Source organism: Galeopterus variegatus, unplaced genomic scaffold, assembly GCF_000696425.1.
Source record: "Galeopterus variegatus unplaced genomic scaffold, G_variegatus-3.0.2 Scaffold4258, whole genome shotgun sequence".
In the NCBI taxonomy this organism is placed as follows: domain Eukaryota; kingdom Metazoa; phylum Chordata; class Mammalia; order Dermoptera; family Cynocephalidae; genus Galeopterus; species Galeopterus variegatus.
In genome coordinates this window covers 51,296-64,348 of record NW_007730369.1, presented here as the reverse complement: position 1 = coordinate 64,348, position 13,053 = coordinate 51,296, and the positions used below count along the sequence as shown (strand labels likewise).

Here is a 13,053-nt window from a genome sequence, read left to right as displayed (position 1 = left end):
TAAAAACTGCAACGCCGACGCTGGTCTCGGATTGTCCTGTGCATTCGCCCCGCAACAGCAGGTGGTGAATGGGGTTTCCATTTCCTAGGAGGGAAAAGTCTCCCCAGGGGGGCATATTTCACATCATGGGACTGAGTGAGCTCCCTCTAGGGCTGAATGTGGGAGAGAAGAGGCCAGGGGCTGGGGCCACGCGGTGCTTCCAGGCTGGGAAGCTGAGGACGACGCAGTAAAGGAGCTCATGAAGGAGCGGCAGTGACAGGGGAGGAGAGCGGAGGGCGCTGTCCACAGACAAGTGCAGAGCGAGACTCAAGGGTGGAGTGGTTATTTGCATCAAATGCTACTGATAGGCCAAATGGGAAAAATGACCCCTGGATTTGGCAACCCAGGTCATTGGTGACCTTGGGAAGGGAACTTTTGGTGGGACTGTGAGGAAAAAAGCCTGAGGAGAGTGGGAGGAAGTGGGGGCAGGGAAGCAGGCCTCAGGCAGTTCACCTCCACTCTGCTTCGGGCAACATTCAGGGCCCTCCACAGTCCACATAAGGTACGATCTGCCCCTCCTGGCTTTTCCTCTCACTGACCTGTTGTACTTTTGCTCAGGAATGTCCATGTAGCATGCAGTTCGTTTCTGGGACACTTTCTCATAGCCCTCACTGGCTTCTCCCCCTTGGGAGGCAGGCATGATTTCCATTTCCAGGCTCAGAGTTTGTGCAGGACCACATGGCTGGGTCCCTGAGCCTCTCTACATTAGGTCACCTAGCCACAGGGCTTGGGGAGCCCAAGAGGGAGTCCAGTGACAGCCTGCTTTTCTTGGCCGTCCACTCTTGTAGGGCTGTACCCTGCAGGGCAAGGATGCCAAGCTCTGCTCTCCACACACCGTCACCTCTGGGCACTTCTTCACCGGAGGTTCTGTGTGCAGGCCTCTGTCCTGGGAGCACATGGACAAACCAGGCAGCCATTAAACAGTTGCTCGGCTTTTTTCCATCTTAAAGGTCAAAGGCAGTCACGAACTCAACAGATGGACCCCAGCCCCACCACCTGCATAAGCAAAGACCCCTCTGTCCTCAGACTTCACCAACTTCCAGATACCATGGCAGGATGTAGGCCGAGTAGGGGAGAGAAGCCAAGTCCAATCAGAAGGGAGGAAATCACCCTGGACACCTCACTACCTTGGGAGGTGGGATTTGGGGATGGTGGGGCCTGGCGAAAACAGATTTTGGCATGGGAATGGCATCATTCCTGTTTCTGACCTGTGCCTGCCTCACGTGTGAGACACTTCATACCTGTTTCTATAGTTGAGAAAATGGGAACACACTTCCTTTCCAACCATGTTCCTACTTATTATTTCTTTTGGCGCTGGCCAGTGCGGGGACCTGAACTCTTGACCTTGTTGTTACCAGCACCAAGCTCTACCTAAAAAGCTAACTGGCCAGCCCTCCTACTTGCTTTTTTTTTGTCCTTTTTTGAGACCGGCCGCACCGCGCTCAGCCAGTGAGCGCTGTGAGCGCACCCGTCATCCGTATATAGGATCCGAACCCACGGTGGGAGTATCCCAGCGCTGCACTCTCCCGAGTGCGCCATGGGCTCGGCCCCTCCTACTTGCTTTTAAATAAAATTAGGCTGCATTGTGCAGAGAGGGGATGGGCCGGACAGCTCCTGCAACCGTGAGGAGAACAGAAGCCCAAGGCAGTTGGTAAGAAATCACCAGTTTATTGAGTGAAAAATCCAACATCAGCCTGGTCTCTCCCACCCCATCTCGCCTCTCTGGCCTCTGGCTGCAGGACAGCAGCAGAGCCTGAGACACTCCAGATGCGGGAGGGGCTGGAGGAGAGCCTGAGGGGAGGATGGAGCACAAGAAGAACACTTTCAAATGAAGTTCTGTGCAAAAACCTCTAGGAAGGAGCGAGAGGACAGGGGAAAGCTCAGGAGGGGCTGGGGCTGGAGGGCTGGGGCTGGGAGCTGGACCCAGTGTCCTCAGCCTCTCCTGAGAATGGTGAGAGTCGGGGCCAAGGAGGGGCTCAGACCCTGAGTCTGTGGCAAGGGATGCCTTTGCCCAGGCTGGGGAAAGGGAGATAAAGTGACACGGTGGCAAAAGGGAGATAATGGGACACAGCTGCAGACAGTACACTGTTGGGGTTCTGCCTCCTGTCTCTCAGAGTCCAGGCAGAGCTGCGCTGGGGTGGAGGGGCTGGGAGACAGAGGTATTATCAACAGGGAAGAAGCCACAAGGACAGGGACTGGGGCACAGGGTGAGTCACAGAACAACCAAGAGATTGGCTGTGCAAAGAACCAAAGAAACACTCTGGACACACAGGACACCTATAGAGGACCTGGAGGTGGGTGAAGAAGTCGTGCATAGGAGACTGGGAAGGCCCCTCCATCCCAGAACTAGAATACACCACATTGCCACAGAAATGTCCTGGGGATGGGGTGGGGGCGTTACCTCCTGCCCCTGTGAACTGCAGGGGAGGGAAGTCCGTCGGGCTCAGGTTGCCCGTCACTCTCCACTGGGAAGCTGTGGGGAGGTGGAGAACTCCCCAGGACTGGAAGTGGCTCTGGGCCCCACAGGAGGCAGGCAGGGTGAGCGGCACCTGGGCCTTAGAAAACAAGATCCTGGTGGGGGGGGGAACAGGGTGATGTCTCTCCTGCTGTGGACTAGGATCCCAGGTTTCCCATGGGAACTGGTGCCACAAAGGGAAGAGGATGGAAGTCAGGTGAAGGAAGACTCAGAGGACTCAATGCCAGGGATTATGGGTACCAGAAGGCAAAATCAACATGCCCTTGGCCTGGAGCAGGAGGGAGAAGAGGGGAAGGGGGAAGGAAGGGAGGAGGGGCTGCACAGGGATGGAACTAAGCCAGGGGGAGGGTAGGCAGTGTCCCCAGTGGCAGTATCCTTCAGGACTGGGCAAGTGAGATGCAGGCCCCAGTGCCAGGCAAGGGGATGCTAGGTCCAGGCCTGCTGGCCTCCCCCTGCCCGCAGGCGGTGAGGCTGGGTGGCAGTGCCAGGAGGGAGAATGGCCAGGTGACAGGGCCTCAGGTGGTCTTGCTGCCAGTGAAGAGTCCCACTGGAAAGTGCTTGACATGGGTGGGCCACTGGGCTGCCAGCTGGAAGAACTTGATATCACTCCACTCGACTCCATCGATGGACACTGGGGTGACAGGAAAAGGAGGATGACCAGGGCTGCTACAGCCACTGCCCAAGGTCCTTGGGGAGGGCCATGGCCTCCCTCCCCATGGAGTACCTTTCTCTCCCCTCCCCACCCTGCCCACCCCCGCACCTCTCAGCATAGTCTGCTGCTGCTTGGCAGAGCAGATGAGGCGGCTGATGCCTTCGATGACCTGGCTCTTAGAATCCACCTCTTTTTCTCGGGGTTTCTTGCTCAGGAAGATGGTGGGAACTGGAAAGCAAGAAGGAACTGCCTCTATCACAGCCCCTGGAGAAGCAGCCATCCCTCTCCTCCCCAGCCCCCACTGCTACCTTCCTCTTGTGGCAAAGGGAGGTAGTTTGCAAGAAGCCAGCCCTTCCTCCCCGGCATTCCCTGGCTCCGACTTAGGCTAAGATCCCACTCCTCTCCTTGGGCCTCGATGTCTTCATCTGTACAGTGAGGACCTAAGGCCAGATGGTCTCTGAAGTCCCTTTCAGCTGGAATGTTCTAGGGCAGCCTGTGGGGCAAAGGTCTGCCTCCCTGTGTCTGTGGCTAAGAGGCAGGGTTTGCCCTAACCCTTCCCAGGAATGCGCCGGAAGTGCTCCCTCCCCATCTGGCTTTGGGAAGAAGGTAGGACAGGGAGGATACTGCTGAGCTGCTGGCCCTGTGCAGTCCCTCCTGAGCTGCAGTCCACGGGCTCTGGCTGCTGGCCTGACACAGCCCCCTGCCTGCTCCCCAGGGGAACTCTGCAGAGTGGAAGGCATGCACAAAAACAGGCACCACTGCCTTGGCAGTGCCTGAAGGAGGCAGGGTCCAGGGTCACGCCAGCTGCTGCAGGTGCGCAACTAGAACTGTGGGTTTCCAGCTGAACCGACAGCGGCAAGCACTGCTTCATTACTGGTTTGGGTTTGGGGATTCCTGTCTCACTGTCCCTGAGCACAGGACTCAGCACCACCCCCAACTCCAGCTCCAGTGCCTTATGCCACCGCTCTTACCCAGAATGGACTGTATTCCCCTCTACTTTTCAAAAACAACTATGTCCTTTGGAGTGGCCTCCAGGGTTGGGTGCAAAAGCTCTACTCTGTGGGGTCACAGTGACCACAAGACTGTGATGGAGCATCCTTCCCTGTCATGCCTGAGGGCAAGGGCCAGAGAAGCTTCTTTCCTTATGCGGCAGCAACTGCCTCACCCCTGCGGTGCTGATGCTCAGCAGCTAGTGACCAAGTGACTCGCTGGGACCTGGTGTTCTGCATTACACAGGGAACGGCTGGTCCCACAGGCGAGGCCAGACCACGTGACATGTGTGCTGCTTCACCCTCATGCAATGTCTCCCAGAAGCAACTTTGTCCCAAACCCTGAGGGAGGAGATGGGGAAGCCAGGTGGCCCCTGATCTTCCCTGGCCTTAGACAGCACTTGCCTTTCTTGTTCTTCTCTTTGGTGACCACGGTCATTGCCATGGTGCCAGAAAGCTGGGCCTCCCCGCCATGGGGCAGGCGGGAAACCTGCACTGAGCGAAAGACGCTCTTGAGGGTGTTCTTTGAGCTGGCGTCCCTCTTGTCGCCTTCCCTCCTCCGCTCCCCGGGGTGGCCCAGCCAGTAGTCCACCTGGAGGCCAATCACGTCCCCATAAGGGCTATTGGGGCTCCTGGAGAAGGGAAACAAAATGAGAGGCTGACTCTGCCCTCAGTGCCCAGCCTGGGCCAGACTGGGGGGTGGTGTCGGAGGGGGCAGCGCCAGCCTCTAGGGGGTGAGATGAGGGGAGGAAGGTCAGTGGCTCTGTGTTCCTGATCTGAGAACAGAGCCAGGAGAGGATAGAGGCCCAAGCCATGGTAAGGGAGCCAAATAAAAACATCACGGGAGTATGAGGGAAGCAGAGAAGAAAGCTTTCTGAAGGCAAAAAGCGTGCATGCACACACACGCACGCACGCACATACGTGTCCAGACACACATGCGCATGCCAGCAAGCAAGGCCCAGGCCAAAGCGAAGCAAAGGGCCGGAGAGAGTAAGTGGGGCAGAGGCGGTCCGCGCCTCCAGAGCAACCCTGGGGAGGCTGGCAGATGCCGACCTGCGCTGCCTCTTTCTTGTGGCACTTCTAGCTCAGTGATAATTTTAGCTCTCAGGGGAGAAAGGGCTGATGTTTTCTTAAAAGGAGGCGTCAGACACAATAGGTACATGGTCTATGGAGTCATCTGACTTTTCTCTTTGCCTCCTTTCAGTAGTTCCATTAAAAAACGAGCTTAAATTAGATGGGAAAGGAGGTGGAGATAAGGGATGTTCCCAAGGCCCCCCAAATCCAGGCTGGACAGAAACCTTCCGTGCTGTGGGGGGAGACAGAGAAAACCTCCAGGCAGCCTGGAACTGCGAGGTCCCTGGGACATAACTTGGCTGGGTGGGTATTTCCTCCTTTTCGTACATTGCTCCTTCCAGGCAAACCAGGAGATGACCAGGAAGGAAAATGCAGAGGAGGAGAGGGTGAGGGAGGGCAAGGACTGGGACTCTAGCTCCAAGGCAGGCTTTGTCTTCTTCCGGGGCTATGACACTGTCATTAGTGCTTCTGGAAAAGCCACTGGCCAATGCCTCCTTCTCTGCTGCTACAAGAAAAAGGAAGAGGCAAAGGCAGAGAAAAGGGAAATGGGAAGCAAGAGAAAGCATGCTCCTTTCTGCACCTGATAACGCCCAAGCTTCCCCGCCTCAGAGCCTCTCCCCTCCTTGTCTGTCCGTCTGTCTCCTCTGCCCTCTCTCAGGCCTCAGCAGCGGGAAAGCTGTTCCCTGATGGCTTGATCTAAACTGAAGATACTCAAGATTCTGAAGAAACTCCCTCCCTTGATCACCATTCCTGCCACCTCCTGCACATAACTTCTCTGCTGCTTCTGCGTGGCGGGGTCCAGCCTTGCAGCCTGAGCTCTAGAAGGGCAGGTGCTGCCCCCTCCCTCGCCGCTCCAGCTCCTGTCTCACAGAAACTGGACGCATGGAGGGTGGCGATACCTCGATGTGCCAGGCACTGGTGCTTGTGTTCTTATTTAAGCTTATTTAAGCAGATGACCCCGTGAAGTGTCTATTTCACCTCTGCTACACAGAAGATGAAACTGAAGCTCAGTAACTCATCCAAGCTAATCCAGTGGACACAAGACAGAGCTACCCAAAGCAGTTATGCTTAAAGCCCAAGCCCACACTCTTTCTACCACCCTGGGAAGTCCTGTAACAAGATACCTGCACAGCACTTTACAGTCTACAAAATGCCTCTTCTGTCAACAAAGTCTCAGTGGACTCCATAACTCTGCAAGACAGGGCAGGAAGTGTCCTCCCACTTCACTGAGGTCATTTTGAAGACCAGTCCGGCTAGTGACCCCTGTCTCTGAATTCTAACTCCAGTGTTCTGACCTGGGTGCTACTTTCTAAGCCCAGCGGGCCTGCCACTGGGAAACTGGCCAGCTTCCTGGGCCCCAGTGGGGAGAGGCATGGCAGGACAGACAGGCATGGGTGAGAGTCTTACCCCATGATGGCGAGGGCGCTGCTCATGGATGGGGAGGAGGGGGGGGTGGCTGTGGCATCTCGGCTCAGGCCCGAGCTGGAGGGTGGTGACGTGGAGGGCACAGTGAGGCTGACCATAGGTGAATCATCGCCATCGCCTGTCAAGAGGCAAACACAGTGAGCCAGAGGAAGCCACCCCTGACCTGTGGGTGGTGAGGAGCTGAGGTGTCTTTTGCTGTCTGGGAGGCAGCCTTGCTTCCCTCCTTGGGCCTCAGGCTCCTCCCCACCTCCCTTTGCCTCCACTTCAACTGGTGAGTGGGGCGCCCACATTCCTCCTGCTCAAACTTGGACTTCCCTTAGGACATCCAGTGTCTTCAGCCCCTGGCCCGTTTGACTAGAGAGAAGACCAGGAAGATACCCCCCTCACTCCACAGCAGCAAAAAGGCCCGAGCTCACCTGCAGTGGAGGGAGAGTCTTCAACCAGACCCACCTTCACCACCTGGAAGGAGAGAAGACGCTCAGTAGGTCCTCCCATCAAAGCAACATGTGCTGATCCCACTGGAAGCAGATGGTCGGCAAAACAGCCGTCACCACACATGATTTTACTGTAGTCTTTAAAAGTCTTTGCAAATCTGAGCAGCTCAGATATTTAAGAGATGTGGGGAAAAAACCAAAACCCAATTCCAAACAATGAGGCACATGAGATGTTGCAGTTCTTCTCTAGGGATAAGGACAAAGCCCAAGTTGAAGGCAGGAACCATTTCAATGTCCGGATCTCATTTCTTCCAAGATCACGTGGGTAGGGGGTCCTAGGAGCCGCCTCCATTTCTTTCAGGACAGGAGTGTCTCATGGCAGGGGCTGTGCTCTGTGCACTGAGCCGAGCGAACGCACTGAAGGTGCTGATACCAGCCCTCTCCTTTCTGACCTTCCTGGAATCTGGTGGAGTACCAATGGAGGGTTGGGCTGAGTGTCCCAGGAATTTTAGATTCCCCATAGAGAATTCTGGAAAGGACAGAGGGAGCCCTCCAGTGGCTGGAAAAGGACACAGCTAGAGACAGACTATGTGAACGTCCCAGCTGTGGTCTGAAGTGATAGCTGATGTCCTCGGCCCAGTCTTAGGCAGAGCAGCAGCTAAGCTGGGAGGCTTGAGGGCTGGACTGGGGCTCGATTCAAAGGAGACCACGTGTCTACCTGCAGATGATCCCCTCGAGGCTGCTGAGAACACAATGCTGACATTCGCTGAAGTCTGTCCCAATTCCCCACGCATCCTCATTTTGATTCCCAGAGAGGAACAAATTGATACTCAGGCTTCCTGGATACAACTCCCGCTCCCCCTGCTCCTCTGCCTTTTTGTGAGGCTGCTAGTTCCTTTGATTTCTTTAATTAAAAACATTTTTTAAAATCTCCTTTTTGGCTGTGAGTTCAGAGAGAGCCCACATGAACCCACAGCTCTATGAGGATGTGGGTTAAACCACCAGCCCTGGCTATGGGCCACGGTTCAGGGGCCTGCGATGTGGCTATAGGAACAGCCCCAGAGGCTAGCCAGGGACTGACTGGAACTCCAGACAGGAGGCTTTGCAAGGCATGAAAAAGGGCTACCAAATTTCCCCAGCTCAGGCACCTCCCAAAATCACTCAAGACATCCAGAACCTTGGATGTGCCCCTTGTCTGCACATGCTCATTCTCCTCTGGAAGCTAGAAGGGGATCCTCAGTGAGATTACAGAAAAAGACACCAGCTGACCCGGAAGGGAAATGAGAGTCTTATAAATGGAAATCTAAGCCTTTAGTCCTGCTTGCCTGGTGTGCTCTGATCCTGGCAGGGCTATACAGCTCTGTCTCTACTGGGCCCCCTCCTAGGTCAGTCTGCTCCTGTAGCCCAGCTGTTGCCAAATGAAACAGACCAAAAGCCAGTACACCTGACATCAAAGACATCTCAGAGATTCTTCCTTTCTTTTCTTTTTACTTTTTTGGCGGCCGGCTGGTACAGGGATTGAATCCTGGACCTTAGAGTTATCAGGTCCACGCTATAACCAACTGAGCTAACCGCCAAACGCTTCCTTTATTTTCAGAATTCACTAGTATAGAGATGTTTCTTGCCAAAATTGAAAAGGAAAGAAGAGACCCTTCCTCTCAGTGGTCTGTCTGACCCTGAAGACAGAAGTATCTATTTCTTGGACTTCTCTTCAGAATATCATCTTTTCTCTGGAGCCTATGGAAGCCATAATCTGGACATCACTCCTTAGGCTAAGGCCCCAAGTTCAGGGCTTGGTTTTATAAATAGGAGACACCAGGGATGAATCTGGGGATAGTTCATGGTTTGGAAAAAGAGGAGACAGTAAAAGGGACAGCCCAGTCCATGTCCTGCCCAGGGTTTCTCCACCTCGGCACTATTGACATTCGGGGCTGGCTCATTCCCTGCTGGGGGGCTGTCCTGTGCACGCAGGGTGTTTAGCAGCCTCTCTGGCCTCTATCCACTAGATGCCAGGACCATCCCCCATCCCATGCTGCGATAACCAAAAATGCCTCCAGACATTGCCCTGGGGGCAAAATCCCATCCCGCATGAGAACCACCTTAGCAGCCTCTCTGGCCTCTATCCACTAGATGCCAGGACCATCCCCCATCCCATGCTGCAATAACCAAAAATGCCTCCAGACATTGCCCTGGGGGCAAAATCCCATCCCGCATGAGAACCACTGTTCTGGATGAATCTTTTATTTTTGCATGTGCAGAAGGGAGGACAGGCAGGCCAGGAGAGTGAGGGGGTACAGAGGAGAGAGGAGTCAGTACTCACGCCAATGAAGGGAATAAACTTCTGATATGAGTCTTCATCTGGGCTGTTGGGAGAGACAGGAAACCTTTATGGTTAGCGGGTTAGACTGAGTGGAACACCGTGGAAATGAGCTTTTCCTATTTTATTGTGGCTTCAAAGGAGTCCAGAACACTGTATATGTCTTCCCCTCTCATCTCAGGTGGCATGAGGAGGGTGTGTTCCTGGTTATACATATGGAGCACACAAAACAGGGCAAAAGACCTGATGATGCAAACCACACCCCTCCTCCCCACGTGGGAATTCCGTTGCTGGTGTGGGCTGCTTCTGTACTGAGGGTGCGAAAGGAAGTCAGGAAACCCATGCCTGTCAGAGGGGGAGGGCCGGGGCAAGGAAGGGGTGCCTGGATGTGAGGTGGTAAAAAATACTCTCAACCTCTTGGGTTCCCACGAAGGGAAACTGAATACGGAGAAGGAAAACGTGAAAAAGCAAAGATTCACGATTCCTCTAACCCACCCGACCTACTTTTAGGAAGCCCTCAAAGCCAAACTTACAACTTATGCCTGCAGGTCAGCATGGCTTCAGCCACAGGGAGCTGGTGGGTTGCAGCCGCCCCATTGACATATTGCATCACTCGCCCCACCACGTCCAGTTGCTCTGTGGAAAAACCAAGAAGTAGCTGCCCGTTATCCCAGAGGCAAGCCCTCTGAGACAGCCCCTTCCTGAGACCCGCCAGAGGGCCTCAGGAATTGGGGTAGAGAGAGAGCTCTAAGATCCCTTTGGTTTCGAACTGAAGGAATTATGAACCAAAGGACAGCCATCTTCCTTCGAATCTCTTTTTGGCTGTTTCTCCAAGTCCTGCTCCTCCCCGGGCTAATCCCACTCGTTCCCATGTCCACTCGCATGGCCTCGGGCCTGCTCACAGCCATCTCTACCGGTCTCTGCCCATCCCTGCCTTCACAGTCTTGCCAGGCCATCGCCACCTCTCAGCCTTGCAGAGCCCAACCTCACTCTGACCCCTGCCACCTTTATTCAATATTCAGGAAAACACCCGGTCAGTGTAGTGTTATTCATTCATCGAGAGACTGCTTAGTAACTCTTCTCTGCTTCGTGTTTTTCATCTCTGTAACTAGAGATGTCCGGTCCCCCAGCAGAGTAAGCAAAGGAGATGAAAACGCCCACAGTGGAAGGGCTGCCATGATGAGCCTCCCCTTGATGAACACTTACTGGAAAACCACTCACACAAAGGAACTGACTGGGAGGGTGAGAGCCACAGGGAGGAAAGCAGCACGGCCCAGTCACCTCCTCACCAAGGCTGGCCCTCATGGCCCTGGAAGACCCACTCCCAGTGGGAATGCTCCCTCACCTGACACTGGCGGCTCCGAGCGACTGAACAGGTCTCTCCAGCCAGTATCAAGGAAGGTGCTGCTGTATCTACTGTCGACTGAGCCCAAGTATTTGGCCACTGGGTGAGAACCTGGTAGATGGAAAACCAGAGGTGAACTGGTTAGGGGAAGAAATGGTGGGAGAGCAGTTGTGCCCCGCCATGGCCCTTGCCTCTGGTCTCCCTGACTGTGGCTTCCTGGGACCCCACCCCTCCATCCTCCTTCAGGACTGGGAGCTGCCTGTAGGATCCTCTTATCTGACACACCCTCGTGGAAGTTGTCTTGTCCTTACCGAGGGGAATGATGAGGAAGCGCATGTAGCCAAGCCAGTCGGAGGTCTTGCTGGCCAGGGACTTGACAAAGAATCGGAGGATGGAGCTCAGGTAACTTTGGCCTCCCACAGCTGCCACCTTCACTGGCCTTGGCATAGAAGAGTTGCAGTTGCAGCTGGGGAATGAGGGGAGAGTCACACAATCACGTGCAGGGGTTCTCCAGGGCCCTGCTCAGGGAAGGCCCCAAGTTCTGACTTTACATGACCTCAACAACCCATTTGGGAAAAATAAACAAATAAACAAGATAATACAGAGAGAGGTAATAAGCCACAGTGCTTTTGCATTAAGAGAAAAATCCAGGATCAGAGAGGGCAAGGGATTGCCTACGGAGGGCGAGCCTGGCTGTCTGGGGTCCTGCAGTTCTCTTCTTCATGGGCGGGGAACTCTGGGCCCCTCTGAGAAGGCCCAGGGGAGTAAAAGCACTGCCTCTCCACTGTCAAGCAGCACATGACAGCTAGAGGGACAGAGTGAAAGGTCTTTTTATAATCCTGGGTTCTCCTTCATCATCATGGGCTTAGGAAGAGGGTGAGGCATGTCAAGGTGTGGTGGGAGTCCAGGCACGAGGCAGGAGCGCAGAAGCTGGTATCCATACCCCATTCTCTGGGGCCACGAGGGGCATGAGCACTACAGCCTGCTGCTGGTCCCCAACCACACCCCACTGCAGTTTCTGGGTCTGACAAGGCCAGGAGGTCCTATCATTGCTCAGAAGTCAGGGTGGAAGGATGAGGTCAGAGGGCAGGAGAGGGGAAGCAGAGCCCTTACTAGCGCTGGATTCGGGTGAGCAGGGCGGACAGCACGGCCTGGACCTCCACGGTGGAGCAGGTGCACACGACGGGCTTCCGCTGGTCCTGCAGCAGTTCGGCCACATACTGGGGCGGGGAGGGAAACGGGCAGGGATGCAGGTGAGGCCATGTTGCTCTCCTACAGGCTCCAAGAGGGCAGGCGAGGCCCAGACCCAGCTGCAGGGCACCTGTCTCTGTTGTTCAGATCAATGCTGGGCAAAGGTGGTCAGGTTTCCTGGCTGTCAGTATGGAGACATGCTGATTGTGGAAGGTAGGATGGCACAGGAGGCTTCAAATGCTAATGTCTCCTCTGTAGCCCACACTCCAGGTGCCCCTGGCACCAGTAGTGAGGGAGCAGAGAGGACTGCTCTGCCCCTGCTAAATCGCCTTCAGGGAAGCCAGGGCAACCCTGCATGTTACAGCACTGGGTGCTTCTCAAAGTGCCTCCCTTCTGGTACTGCCTGACGCACACAGCACTCTGGAAGGCAGGCCAGGCAGGAATTATTGCTGCTATTTTTTTGTTTGTTTGTTTGTTTACAGATGAGGAAGCTGAGGTACAGAAGTGTTAGTCAGAAGATCCCACAGGTTGGATAACGACAGAAGTAGGACTAGAACTGGGAGCTCTGGGCTTGGCTTGGCTTGGAGGGGCCTGTGGGTGGGGCCCCTCCTGCTCCCCCGGCCCCTCCCACCCCAGCGTGGTTGGCAACACTCTACCTGGCCCTGCCAGTCTGTGGTGTTCACTAGGATGACGTTCTCTGGGAGGGCTGCATCCGACACCAGGATCTGATTCAGCTGATCATATACCACCTTTCTTGGAATCTGCAGGGACAAAAATGTCTGCTAGGCAGTCCCCAGGGAGGGAGACAGATGGGCTGGGCATGGAGATCTCCTGGAGCAGGGGTGCTCAGACAGCACAGACACTAGGGACTTGTAAAGGAGATGCAGCCTCCCACTGGCCAGACAAGATGGAAAGGAGGAGAAAGAATCAGCAGTGAGGGGCCCAGCTCGTTGCGCACTCGGGAGAGTGCGGCGCTGGGAACGCAGCAGCGCTCCCGCCGCAGGTTCGGATCCTATATAGGGATGACCGGTGCGCTCACAGTGCTCACTGGCTGAGCGCGGTGTGGCCGGTCTCAAAAAGGACAAAAAAAAAAAAAAAAAAAAAAAAAAAA

At 55.0% G+C, this 13,053-nt stretch overlaps 1 protein-coding gene across 1 annotated transcript in view; it reads right to left on the bottom strand.

Annotated features, from left to right (window-relative positions):
• Positions 1 to 1,687: 1,687 nt before the first annotated feature.
• PACS1 (phosphofurin acidic cluster sorting protein 1) overlaps positions 1,688 to 13,053 on the bottom strand; it is a 43,364-nt gene continuing 31,998 nt past the window's right edge. Inside the window, 14 exon segments of the mRNA XM_008587163.1 lie at positions 1,688 to 1,918; positions 1,921 to 2,151; positions 2,441 to 2,610; positions 3,032 to 3,146; positions 3,276 to 3,395; positions 4,562 to 4,788; positions 6,638 to 6,773; positions 7,072 to 7,114; positions 9,410 to 9,452; positions 9,940 to 10,042; positions 10,752 to 10,862; positions 11,063 to 11,217; positions 11,865 to 11,971; positions 12,599 to 12,703. Coding sequence (XP_008585385.1) covers positions 1,707 to 1,918; positions 1,921 to 2,151; positions 2,441 to 2,610; positions 3,032 to 3,146; positions 3,276 to 3,395; positions 4,562 to 4,788; positions 6,638 to 6,773; positions 7,072 to 7,114; positions 9,410 to 9,452; positions 9,940 to 10,042; positions 10,752 to 10,862; positions 11,063 to 11,217; positions 11,865 to 11,971; positions 12,599 to 12,703 — 1,878 coding nt within the window. The 3' untranslated portion in view covers positions 1,688 to 1,706.